Source organism: Sarcophilus harrisii, chromosome 2 (genome assembly GCF_902635505.1).
Source record: "Sarcophilus harrisii chromosome 2, mSarHar1.11, whole genome shotgun sequence".
Lineage (NCBI taxonomy): Eukaryota > Metazoa > Chordata > Mammalia > Dasyuromorphia > Dasyuridae > Sarcophilus > Sarcophilus harrisii.
The window spans coordinates 456,148,281-456,161,219 of NC_045427.1; the positions used below are offsets into that span (position 1 = coordinate 456,148,281).

At 33.5% G+C, this 12,939-nt stretch overlaps 1 protein-coding gene across 1 annotated transcript in view; it reads right to left on the minus strand.

Annotated features, from left to right (window-relative positions):
- TDRD12 (tudor domain containing 12) overlaps positions 1-12,939 on the minus strand; it is a 57,117-nt gene that overhangs the window by 22,962 nt on the left and 21,216 nt on the right. Inside the window, exons 10-17 of the mRNA XM_031954381.1 lie at positions 9,827-9,903; positions 8,355-8,432; positions 7,162-7,222; positions 6,498-6,602; positions 3,036-3,221; positions 1,485-1,641; positions 861-988; positions 71-262 (exon numbers count right to left, since the gene is read on the minus strand). Of these exons, the coding sequence (XP_031810241.1) occupies positions 71-262; positions 861-988; positions 1,485-1,641; positions 3,036-3,221; positions 6,498-6,602; positions 7,162-7,222; positions 8,355-8,432; positions 9,827-9,903 (984 nt within the window). The remainder of the gene's footprint in view (positions 1-70; positions 263-860; positions 989-1,484; positions 1,642-3,035; positions 3,222-6,497; positions 6,603-7,161; positions 7,223-8,354; positions 8,433-9,826; positions 9,904-12,939) is intronic.

The window sequence follows — 12,939 nt, forward strand, 5'->3', positions numbered from 1 at the left end:
AAATATGCAATTATTATAACATATAGAATGAATCGCTGTGCCAAGAAAAAAAATTACATCCATAGTTTACCTGCTGTACATTTCCATAAAGAGCAGCTTCTTCCATAGCTGTTATAACAATGTAAGGATCATTCATAAATTCTTTGGTTAAAAGTTCTATATGTTTGCTCCAATGAGCTCCAACAGCTACAATCTGATGAGGTGCAGATTCTCTTTCTTCAATTATAATAGTTTTCTTGAAATAGTCTAAAATAGTAAGCATCTGTAAAAACAATTATTTCAATTAGATAATTTGACTTAATGACATATGACTTAGAAAACTGATGCTAACTGACAAATAACAATAAGCATGTAAAAATCCTAACAGATTAAATCTACTTGATTCTTGTAGAATTGAGTTGCTTGGACTACCTTGAAATAGATTTTCAATTAATATCTGAGATCTCTATAAACTGTGGTCCTGTCAAGCTACTCACAGTTTTTCAGTAATATTTAATTCTACTACAGGCATATAGATATAGCCAAAAACATAAAGGAAGACCAGAATATTAAAGATGGCAATATTGATTCAGAAAACCTTGTTGGTACACAAATATTAAATTTTAAGTGGGAAAAATTAAAAAAAATAAGAGAACATACTGTCAGGCAAGTTTTCTTCAATTCGAAAATTTAATAAATAACTACTAAATGCAAGGCATTTTTCAGTCTTAGAAGCAGTCTTTTTGCCAATGGTAGACTTGGAGAATTAACTTTTTTTGGAGCATTTTCATACTTTCTTAACTAGATATTTATATTTTAATCCTTGTTAGAACATGTTGAACATGAGTCAACAATGGTATCTGAATATGCAGCATACTTACTTGCTCACCAGCTTCGAAGAATAACACTTCAATTTCATCAAAAATAAGGTGACAGAGTCTAAGAAATAACAAGCTATGATACTTCAGAAGTCTCAAAAGGCTATGGGGTGTTGTTATAATCACCTCACCTATATTGCAAAAGAAAAAATAATGAATATAATTCATCTTCTCTACAGATTTTTCAAACATCTCCATAACTGAGATATTATAAAATTGCTGCAGATTTTAGGAATTTCTTTTTGTTAAGTGGCTTTAAAAAAATAAAATTGGTGTATTTGAGAAAAAAAATATTTAGCATTGATTTCAATTTGGATTCACGGTATTAATAGATTTAAGCTAAAACCAAAATCCATAAGCTAGCCTTTTACATGTGGAGACTTGATTATCTTAATGTCAATGAGATGGAATGAACTCTTAAAATTGTTGTGCTTATCACATTTACTAGTTTTTTTGTAAAGTCTACAAAAGATTTTACCAAAAAGTTCAAGAATAAAATCAAGAAAAACACAAAGGTACATTATCTTAGCTATTTCCCTACATAAACCTACACTTAACACTATTAACAATTTTTCTTCTATGTGAGCAACGAGAAGACTCCATTTAATTTCTACTAAATATACTTACATCCCCTCTGAAACTTCGTATTTTGAGCTTCTTCTTTGTTAAGTCCAATTATTAATAACATGGGATGAAGAGGTCTAGAGCATCTACCATACTCTTCTAATAGTTCAAAAATATGTTGTGCTTTTTTCCACCCAGGGCATACAATTACTGCTAATGGCTGAAAAGACAAAAAAAGAAGTATTTCATATAATTATGGATCAAAATTTTTAAAAAATGTACTTAATACACTAGAAAATTCAGTTTTATGGAATGGAAATTAAATGTATTGAACTTTTAAAATAAATCTAGCATCTGAACAGCTTCCTGTAAATAAATTAGATACAAATGAACACAAAGTTTAAAGGGACCTAAAAGATTCTATAGTCCACCCTTGTTTTACAAATGTAAAAAATGGAAGCCCCGAGAGGCATAATGCTGTTCCCAAGACTACAAACACAGAATCTAGCTGGATCTGACAGTTAGTCCTGTGTCGTCCCCACAATATCCATGTCTCTTTTCAATGTGATTTAGAATCTTCATTAACACACAAACTTCTAAGATAACTATTCAAAAGTTATGACTTATTACTCTTTCTCAGTATTATTCTTACTGCACATTCCCTATCCTGAACCTCTGATCAAAAGCCAGAAAAAAGCTCCTTCCAAAATTTTGTCCCCCATCAAAACTCCTGTCAAAGCCCTCAAGGGCCAAATAATCTTACCACATATTTACTAGGGAAAGATTAAGGAAGATTCAGCCCCAGGAAAATCACAATGGAGGCATCTGAAGCACTGACATCACTGAAAAAGGAACTTAAGACTTTCAATCTTTCCAGTTAATTTTCTGCATATTGTATGGAAAAAAACTTTTAACTACTACTGACAGAATATAATTTGCTACCAAATATCAGTAAGTTACTTGTCCTATACAATGTCAATTGTAACTCTGTTGCCATTGTCCAAGAAGCCACTCTCCTCCTCTATGATAATATCCTTTCAAAAATTCCCACAATTGATGCTAAGAGCAACAGTACTGGAAAGTTGTATCTTAAAATTCCCTGACCCTGTACCCATTGTGGTGAGATGAGCGTCCCGGCACTTCCCCAGGCTCACCTAGGGATGACGCTTTTGTCCCCCACTAGGCCTCCATCTGGAGACCGGACAGGACGCAAAGCCTGGGAAACTTTCCATACCAGGATGAGGAGCTTCTTGACAGTGGTAGGAGGCACAATTCACCATGATTTACCTTCCAAACCGCTCGACACTCCATTCTCTCCCACCGCCTGTGCCCACAACATCCTTATCACCTTTCCTCTTCATCTTTCCTAGTGACTTTCAATTCCGTGACATCTCCAAGAGCCAAATTCCACTGGCAAAGCAGATGCCTAGTAAAGATGATTATCAGCAGAGAGAATAAAAAGTAGGAATGGTGTCAAGAGTGAAAGATGAAGTGCTGGACAGAGGAAGCATAGCTTGCTTAGTTTTAGCTTGGGGTTTAGAAAAACTCTGAACCTGAATTTTAAATTATAAATTTATTTTTTTTTTATTGTGAAACAAAAAGTTTTCAACTTACTCCACTTCTACTTGGCAATGACTTATAGCAGCCCCCTGTTTGCAAAAATGTAAGCATTGGTGGAATATATAAAAGAGGATCATTTCCATGATGAGATATGACAACCACATCACATCCACGAGCTATTGGTGGCCAGCAATAAGACTCAGTGTGATTGGGTCCTAGAAACTTATTCTTTCTAAGTATCTAGAAAAAGAAAAAAGAAAGTTAATAAAACAAAAAAGATTTTGTACTGATAAAGTACTTTTTACTCCTTCTTTAAACATTTCATCATAAAGGTAGGGTAAAGACAAGAATTTAGGAAAAGAGGCTTTATGAGGGCATACAAAATTTTTTTCAAGTTTCAAAGAAAAATTTGGCTAAAATATTTATTCTTCATGAAAAATAAAAGTAATTTCTTTTGTGAAAGAGAAATGGTGAGATCTGGTCATCTTAACATATACTTCAGCATTTAATGTAAAAGAGACATTTTAAGGGCATCAATGAGGTCTTGTAAGAAGAGAATACCAAATTCTAGTTTAAGTTTGTCTTGACTCTCTTCCTACCTGTGTGACCTTTAACAAATTATTCAACTTCTGAGCCTGAGTTTTCTCACTGGTAAAATGGGGGAATTGGACTAGATGACCTCGAGAGCTCTTTTCAGCTTATTGTATTATTCCTTTAAAAAAAAATAACAACTTATGAAGAACATTCTGTCTATTTCAAAAGCTGTACTTTTTGCCTGAAAATATAAATCACTTTAAACTCACCATTGTTCTACCTATATTAATCACATTTTTATAAAAATTATGTATTTGTCTATTACATTTATTTGTTCAATTAATTGTTTAATTACATTTTTGTAAACAATGAATTTTAATTTGTCAATATGAAAGCTAATCTGAGATTTGTATTTTAGCGTATGATATGTCATCATTCTATTTCATTCTTCATGTTATCCTTCATAATTAAACTGGATTGACATCACAGTTCAAAACATCCTACTTCAGGCTCTAGCATACCGTATCTTAAAAATAAGGACAAGAAAAGTCTGAACTGTCAACTAAAATGCTCTAAAATGTTTAAAAGAAATTGATTCTCTATATTACAAGCCTCAAACTATACTAGGAAAACCACAAGTCTACGGAAAAAATCCAGAGAACTAGCAATTTGCAAATAAGAAAAACAACAACTTCACCCATCATATAAATGAACATGAGTTTCCAAACCATTCATTATTATGAAAGCAGATAGCAATACCAAAAATCTCACCAACAATCCCTCTAGTATTCTGGAAGAAGGGATGACAATCTCAATTAATTGACTATATTCTGAAAGATGAGCCAATCCCTCTAACTTTATCTCATAAGAAATAAAATTGCATGTAAGCAAACGAAATTTTGAACTAAAACAAAACTGATTTTACTGGATTAGACTACCCAAATTTTTCTATTACTGGGTATTTGATGTTACCAAAGTCATAAGGGCAAGCTTGGATGGAATGGAGAACTATTATACATATCGTGCCACTGATTACTTTTTGACAACAAGATTTCCAAATACTTTAATGACAACAATAGTCTTAGTAGAAAAGAGATCTGATTATAATATCACTGAACTCTGTACTTAATTTCAACAAGGATTCTCAAAGAATAGATTGAATCAGTAAGGGTTCAAATCTACCACAACATAAAATTACTCATCATTTTATATTTAGCTGACATCTAAAAAGCTGCCATTTTTCACTAACTATAATTGTACTACTCCTTTATATTTTTTAAAAATTATGAAGAAAACAAAAGGTGTTTTTTTTTTAAGCTATTCTGTGTTCCAAATCTAAGAAGGAATAAGGTAACCATCTGAAAAAACCAAAACTACCGAAGTCTCATTTTGTGGATATTTTTCTCTCCCAAAAAGGAAAATTTTCTCCAAGTGTAAATAGGAAAACTATAATGAAATGAAAGCCCAAATAAGTGAGGAAATGGTACCTGGTTATCTTCAATGAGATCAAGCTATCCAGACCCAGACTAATTACAACCTAGGACACGGAAAGAACTTAAATTTGTTTGCTGACAACTGCTGGCCACCTATGTGGAGGATGTTCAGTTCATTATTAGCCCAGTGATGAAACCATATGGTTAAAACTGGGGAAATACTCCCTGGTGATTAGAATATTCCAGGACAGGAATAATAATAATAAATATGTCTCATTGTACTATACTCTACAAAGCATCTTACTTATCACAACACTAGAGGTATTAGCCCCTTTTATACAGGGAAATGAGGCTGAAAAGTTAATTGTCCTGCCCAAGACACATCACCACCCATTGCCAAGGGTCAGGATTTTGTTAAATGAAACTTTGTTCCCAGAGGATCTATTACTATTATTATTTACTGTATAATATGTCATCATTCTATTTCATTAATAATATTTCATTATGATTTCAAAAGTTTAATATATATTTTTATTCAATTATTGTATATCTTTAATACTGAAGTTATATACTCATTCTTATATTTTATTATTTAAGAGTATATAACAAGGATTCTTATTAACATGGTATTCTGTTAAATTTCCTTTCTCAACCACACTGTGAAGCAGAGAGTGAACATATTATCTTCATTGCATAGTGCAAATATTATTTTTCTCATTAAATAGATGAAGAAACTGAGGGAAGAAGAGAAGAAGCAATTTGCCCGTGTTCACACAAATAATGCTGAAGGCAAATTGTTTAACTATATTTTTTCTGGTACATCACAGTGTTTCATAAAAGGTTTCTCACATTCAAACCATTTCTGGATTATACTTTCTTCTCTGGCCTCTATAAATTAAGAGGCTCACCATGTAGGTGAGTTTTTACTTAATTGGACACTTTTATTAGAACAAAGGAATATCTCAGGTTCCTCAAGATTTTAATTTTCTTTGTCCCATACCATATTAGTCCTATGCCATCTACCACATCTTTTCTCAGGGAGAGAACCATAGTTTTCTGCTTCAAATAGCTTTTTGCTTATTTGCTTGTCTTTACCCAGATAGGAGGAAAAAACAGAAAAGTCAGTCAAGCTAGAACATTTCTCTGAGGTCGAGAAATAAAAAAGTATATATTCTATACAGAATCAACACACTTGAGTCTATTCAACAAACAGTAAAGGACTCCTCAGAGCTAGCACAATGAAAAGTTCTATAGCTCTTTATCTGACTTCCAGCTATATCATTCTCCCCAGAAGTTCCCTGCTTATGCATACTAAAAAAAAAAGTAACAATTCTTTCTCACACATATAATTTAAGACTTAAAAAGCACTTTTCTCCTCCTAGGGAACACTTACAATAAACCCTGCTTTAGAAAGCATTACTGGAATGAAAAATTAATCATGTTTTTTAAAAAAAGCCATACTACTGCCATCTAAAGAACTAAAGACCATTACACTTCAATATATTAGTTCAATATATAACTGCCACATATTTCAAAGATAATATTTTACCTTTTTTAAATCCACTGAAAGAGGTGCAGTTTCAAATGAACAGGGTTCAATTTTATTTCGAAGAACAACAGAAGGTTGTGGGATGCTAGACTTGGATTTCTGCAACTGATGAAGTGAGCAAAATTGATTATTAACTATTTTTAAAGATGACCACAAATGAAGATTCACAAAAGATATGTGTTTTTCAACATCAAGTTTTATACATGGATAAATTTATGAAATATAGGTGAAAAATTACTCCAATCAATAGAGTTACTATTACTATTTAACAAAGGAAAGGTAGACCTCTGGACCTTTCAGATTGAATGTTTGATATCTACCAATAGTCTTAGCAGAGGAGGGATCTGACACTCTTAGGACCATATAGATCATATGATCTTATAAATCTTTATATCATAATCTTATAGATCATATTACATCTAAAAAAGACACTACTTTTCACTAAATATAATTAATTGTACTACTCCACTTATATTTTTAAAAAACTGTAAAGAGAACAAAAAATTTTTTAAAAAGTTATGTTGGGTTCCAAAGTTATGAAGAGCTCTTACTAGAGATATACTACTACGTTTTCCCCCACATTCTCAGATTTTAAAGCAGAAAGGTGATGATAATGTAAACATGAGCAAAAAATATTTTTGTTGCTTTTGAGGCCTTGGAATACCTGCTGCATATCATGAATGCCATCAGTTTTCAAAGGATCAGGATTTAAAAATTGTAGCAACCTACAAAATATTAAATAAGAATGACAATTTTAGAATATTTTTGTGTTTTCAAAGCAATTATTTTAATACAGCTAAATCACATTAAAAATGGTCTATATGTCATAAAGCAGACAAAAACCATAGACTTTTTGGAGATAAAGGACCCTTAAAGATTACATATAATTTATTTCCTTTTATAGATGTAAAAAAAAATGAGGCAAATCAAAGAACCATAAAAGACTTTTTGGAGGTAAAACAGGTCCTTCAATATTATAATTTATTCCCTTTTATAAATGTGAAAAATGAGGCAAAGGAGAAAAAATTACTAAACTGTCAGGCAAACAATTCATTCTTGTGGGGACCTTAGACTTATGTTGGCTAACAAAATTAAGTACAGAGAACAAACGAGCGTACATCATGACATGGATATATTCACACTCTGTCCTCCACCTGAATCCTTAACGAAGCAAGTGCATCATCAAATTACAACTAACCTGTATTAAGGTGCTTTTTATGTCTGGTAACTAATAAAAATGCATGTCTTTTCCATGAAAAAAAAAAAAAAACTTATAGTTTCTCAAAAGGCAAACTCTATTAAAGTCATTTTGAAATCAACTCTTTGTTAATTTGATGAGATGCAGAATTATCTACAGATTCAAATTATGGGAAATTAACTTCACCTGAAGAGAGTCTTTAATACAAGCAGTGATATTTATTTCAGTGATCAATTCTTTTTCACTCTTAAAACTACCTGGGGAAAAAACCAAAAATCCAACAAAGACAGAAATCAAGAGCAAAATTTAACACATAATACTGCTTGCTTCAAAAAATTCAAAGTCACCAGTAAATGAATTATTATATCTGATGAACATTTTTATAACTGCTGCTGTTGGCACACTCCTCTATTATAATCAGAAAAAAACCATCATTATTTACCATCAAAAAACTTCAGAAACATGAAACAAAACTAAAAACAAACAAGGAGAAAAATCACCTGACCACAGGAAAAAGGCAATCAAAGTTATTACATGTGTTATATATGGTATTATGGCTTCCAAGAGAAATGTAATTGATTCTCAGTGTGAAATCATGTGACAAATTTAATTTTTCATGCCATTATTAAACTTTCTAAGCACAAGAGAAAATTCCTTACTTCACACAGCCATTTTTTTCATCATATTTCTTCTTCAATGTCAATTTGAATTGTTTTTCATTAAACTTCTGACAAGAACTAGAAAATTTAAAAGAAAAGTTCATATGAGAAAATTTTATAAATATATGTCAAAAACACTGAAAATAGTTTTTTAAAAAAGTATGTCGCCACCTCATTTGTTTGATTAAACTGACATTCCAGCTAAATTGGACTGTGACTGCTTCTCTAAAGTGTCCCAGCCTTTTCTACCTTTAAGCCATCTTTTATGTTGTGGAGATGCCAACAGTGGCCTCCAAAATATCTACCAAGAAATGTTCCTCAATCTTTTCAGAACTCACTCAAATGACACTTCTGTCATGAAGACTTTATTGGGCTACATTTGACCTAAGGGATCTTTCCCAATTTGTATATACTTCTCTCTTAAGTGATGCATTTAATTATTTGTGCACGTCTTCTCTAGGGTAAACAATCTTAGCTCTTTCCACTTTTTTTTTTACATGATATAGCTTCTAGACTAATCCCTCACCATTTTTGTCACCTTTTGGACTCACCATCAATGGTAAGGCACTAAACTTTGGAGGCAGACTGATCAGCATTGAATATGAGATAGAAATTAGGTATATCCCATGATATGAATGTTTTATTTTTATTAAGAGAGTTTAAAAGTATGTCCATTCAAAAGAACACCTGCCATAAAATACTGGCTAAAAAAGTTTGTGGTCTACAGAAAACTTTCATTTCTTTTACATTAACTATCGATAATATAGATCAACAATCAATAAGCATTTATTAAGTACTTTCTATGTGACATGCTGTATTATGTATGTTCCCTTGTGTACTCTGTCCACACCTCTTTTATAACATTTAACTAACATTATAGTTATTTGTCTCTCATCATCATTTCCCCCATCAACCTCCAGCACTAGACTAAGAAGGGGGAGTAGGAGTAAAGTTGTAGAAATCATGTTCATTGTTATTTATCACTCTCAGCAACTATCAGTACAAACTTTTGTTGAAGTACATTTTGAAGTCTCAGTTTAAGAATTATCTATCTTTTTTTCAATCTTCCTGCTTTTAACATTTAATTCCAAACTGTCAAATTTGAAAATCTGGAGTCTACCTTTAATAATATTTATTATGCTTCCCTGCTCTATGTGTCATCTACAAATTTAATAAGGACCCCAATTTTTTATCAGTGACACTGACAGAAACATTGTTGAGGGCAGAGTCGAGCCCAGAACCACTTTGCACTCAAATAAAAGATTAAAGGGTTCAGTTACACATAGAATCATTAATATTCAACTAATTGCAAATTTTTAAAATAGCGTTTATTGTTTAGGTACTGAAGAAACTGTCATTTATTTTGCTGAATAGTTACCAAAATACATCCTTTGCCCCCTTTTGGAAACCAAGGCAGGTTAGGATAGCTAAAATTAATTCTATAAGCAACTTTACTGAATTCTCAATCATACCTTTCTGCTCGTACATCTGGCTCAGCATAAATAGTTATGCCTCCTTTTCTAGGACAGTATGCTGAAGCTGCAACAGTCTGCACAAAACAGAAACATTTTCAAAAATGCCTATATTCCTAAATATATACTAAGAAAATCTTAGTATTTATTGCTGCTAGAATGCCTTCTGTCAAAACACCACAGCTTTTAAAAGCATTCAAAATTTAATTTCACATCTTAAACAGCTTATTTATGAAAACTGAGAAGCTCATTATTAAACATTTACCATGGGTCGGGCACTATGCTAAGAGATGGGGAACAAAGCTATAAGTTAGCACAACGACGGCCCTTTCCTTCCAGCTACATCGGGCTCTTGCTCTCCAGCTAGATGCTAAGTGGAGACTGAGGGAAAGGAAGTCTTACTCGTTTGGCAGCAGGAGTCAAATATAGCTAGGTGATGATGTGGTTCTGGAGAGATAAGACAAAAGCTAGCCTACAAGAACCCGGCTTTCCAGAGGTAGAGGGGATTGCAGTGAAGGTGAGAGTGGGCTGAGAACAGGAAAAGTGGCAGGGATCTGGAAGTGCAGCAACAGTGGTTGTATTTGAAGTGAAGAGACAAGGAAGGCCATAAATGAAGTATTGGGGGTGGGGTGGGGATGTCTAAGAACATTCCTCTACTCTGCAAGCCCTCTTCAGCCACTGGCGAATTCTTCCTACGTCTGGGAAGGGGTCAGACCAACTAATCTTCAGTCTCCTCCTAGGCTGTGCTTTAGATAGCATGCTCCTGTCCAGAAAATTACCCCCTTTTATGGTGTCTTCCCCCATTAGACGACAAACTCCTTGAAAGCAGGGATTGCCTTTTTATCCTCTATTGGTATTCATTCCAGCAGTAGTCCTAGAGCTAGAACAGGAAGTCCTTAACAACAATCAGCTGCCTAGACTAGGAGTAGTATGAGGATGACGCCAAGGTAAATCTATACATATTAATTAACCCAGTAATTTATAGGTAAATATTTAAGTCATTACTTGACTACAACAAATTGATTAAAACTCCCTAAAGGCAGAGCTAGCCACAGAACTAGCACCCATACTCTAGAACAGGAAGTAGGGTACTAGGAACAGAAAATACAAATTTAAAAGTCAAAGAGCTCTTCACCTCAAAGAACTTCGATTCTAGCATCAAGTGGTTCATTTGTAGTATGGGAAAGGAATAGTGTGTACTTAGCCTGAAATGGTTGGTTAGATTATGTTTACTGGCTTACATGGCTAACCAGGGGAGTTTGTGTTTTATCTTAAAGGCAATGGGAAACCACTGAAACTTAAATAGGGATGTAACCCATTCAGATTTTATAGTCCTCGTATAAATGGTGAGAGCCTGAACTAAGGCAACTATAAGGTGGGTAGACAGAAAAGACCAGATGGGACAAATCTATACATGCAAAACTCTTTTTTTAGTGGCAAGAAAATGGAAATTGAGTAGAGGCCCATCAGTTGGAAAATAACTGAATAAGTTATGATATATTAAGTAATGGAATATTATTATTCTATAAAAAATGATGAAGAAGCTAATTTCAGAAAAGCCTAAAAAGACTTACATGAATTGATGCTGACTGAAGTGAACAGAACCTGGAGAACATTGTATACAGTGACAGCAAGATCATGGGATGTTCATTTATGATAAGACAGCTCTACTCAGAAATGCAGTGATATGAGACAGTTCCAATAGACTTGAGATAGAAAATGCCATCCACAACCACAGTGAGAACTATGGAGACTGAAGGTGGATTGAAGCATACTACTTTCACCTTTTTTTTTGTTTGGTTGCTTTTTTCCTCATTTCCCCCCCACCCACACACACACACTTTTTAGTCTGACTTTTCTTGCCCAAAATGACACATTTAAGTTTTAAATGATTATACATGGGGCAGCTAGGTGGCACCGTAGATAGAGGCCCAGCGCTGAAGTCAGAAGGACCCGAGTTAAAATCTGTCCTCACACACTTAATCCTTCCTAGATATGTGACCCTGGGTAAGTCACTTAACCCCAATTGCCTTAGCAAAACAACAACAACAAAATGATTACACATGTATACCTGATATCACATCGGTTGCTGGGGAAGATGGAGGCAAGGGAGATAAGGAGAAAAAATTTGAAATTCAATCTTACAAAAATTAATATTGAAAAACATCTTTACATGTAATTAGAAAAATAAAATGCTATTAAGAAAAATAACTGTCCAGTCTCTTTTTTTGATCGAGGCTTTTAGGTGTTCCAATAATTCTTAAACTATCTCTCTCTTAGATTTATTTTCCAGGTTAGTTGTTTTTTTAATGAGGTATTCCACTTTTTCTTCTATTTTTCCCATTCTTTTGCTTTTGATTTTTACTATCTCAGAGAGTTGTTAGTTTCCACTTGCCCAATTCTAATTTTCAAGGCATTATTTTCAGCCAGCTTTTGTATCTCCTTTTACATTTGGCCAGTTTTAGTTTTTAATAAGTTTTCTTCAGTGAATCATTGTATATCTTTTTTTTCCATTTTTCTGTTTCTTTTGCCAAACTGTTGACTTTTTTTCATGATTCTCTTGATTTTTATTTCTTTTCCCAATTTTTTTCTCTCTTAATTTGACTTTTAAAATGCTGTTTGAGCTCTTCTAGGAGGTCTTTCTGAGCTTGAGATCAATTCATATTTCTCTTTAAAATTTGCATTTTCACACTATTATCCTCTTCTGAATTTGTTTTGATCTCCCCTATACCATAGTAGCTTTCAAGTGTTTTTATTTTTTGCTCATTTTCTAGCTATTTCATGACTTTTTAAGTTCAAATTTGATCCTGGAGTATATAGCAGGCACTTTTCCAAGCTTTTTGTGCAGAAGGCCAGAGGCCTGGTCACTGGCTTGTTGTGCTGAGTGGATCTCTGGGCCTAGATGCTCACCTGCTGTGCCAGACAACCCACCGGCTGACCAAGGACTAGAAGCCTCATAGATAGCCTGCTGTGTGCCATTGGCCTGAGGCAGGACAGCCCTGAGACTAGGAGACTCCACTGCCTTGCCCCGACATTACTTACACTAGGCTATGCTTCCCTTTTATCCAAGTTTTTCCACAGTCCTTCTAAGTTATCTTGAACTGGAAAATTGT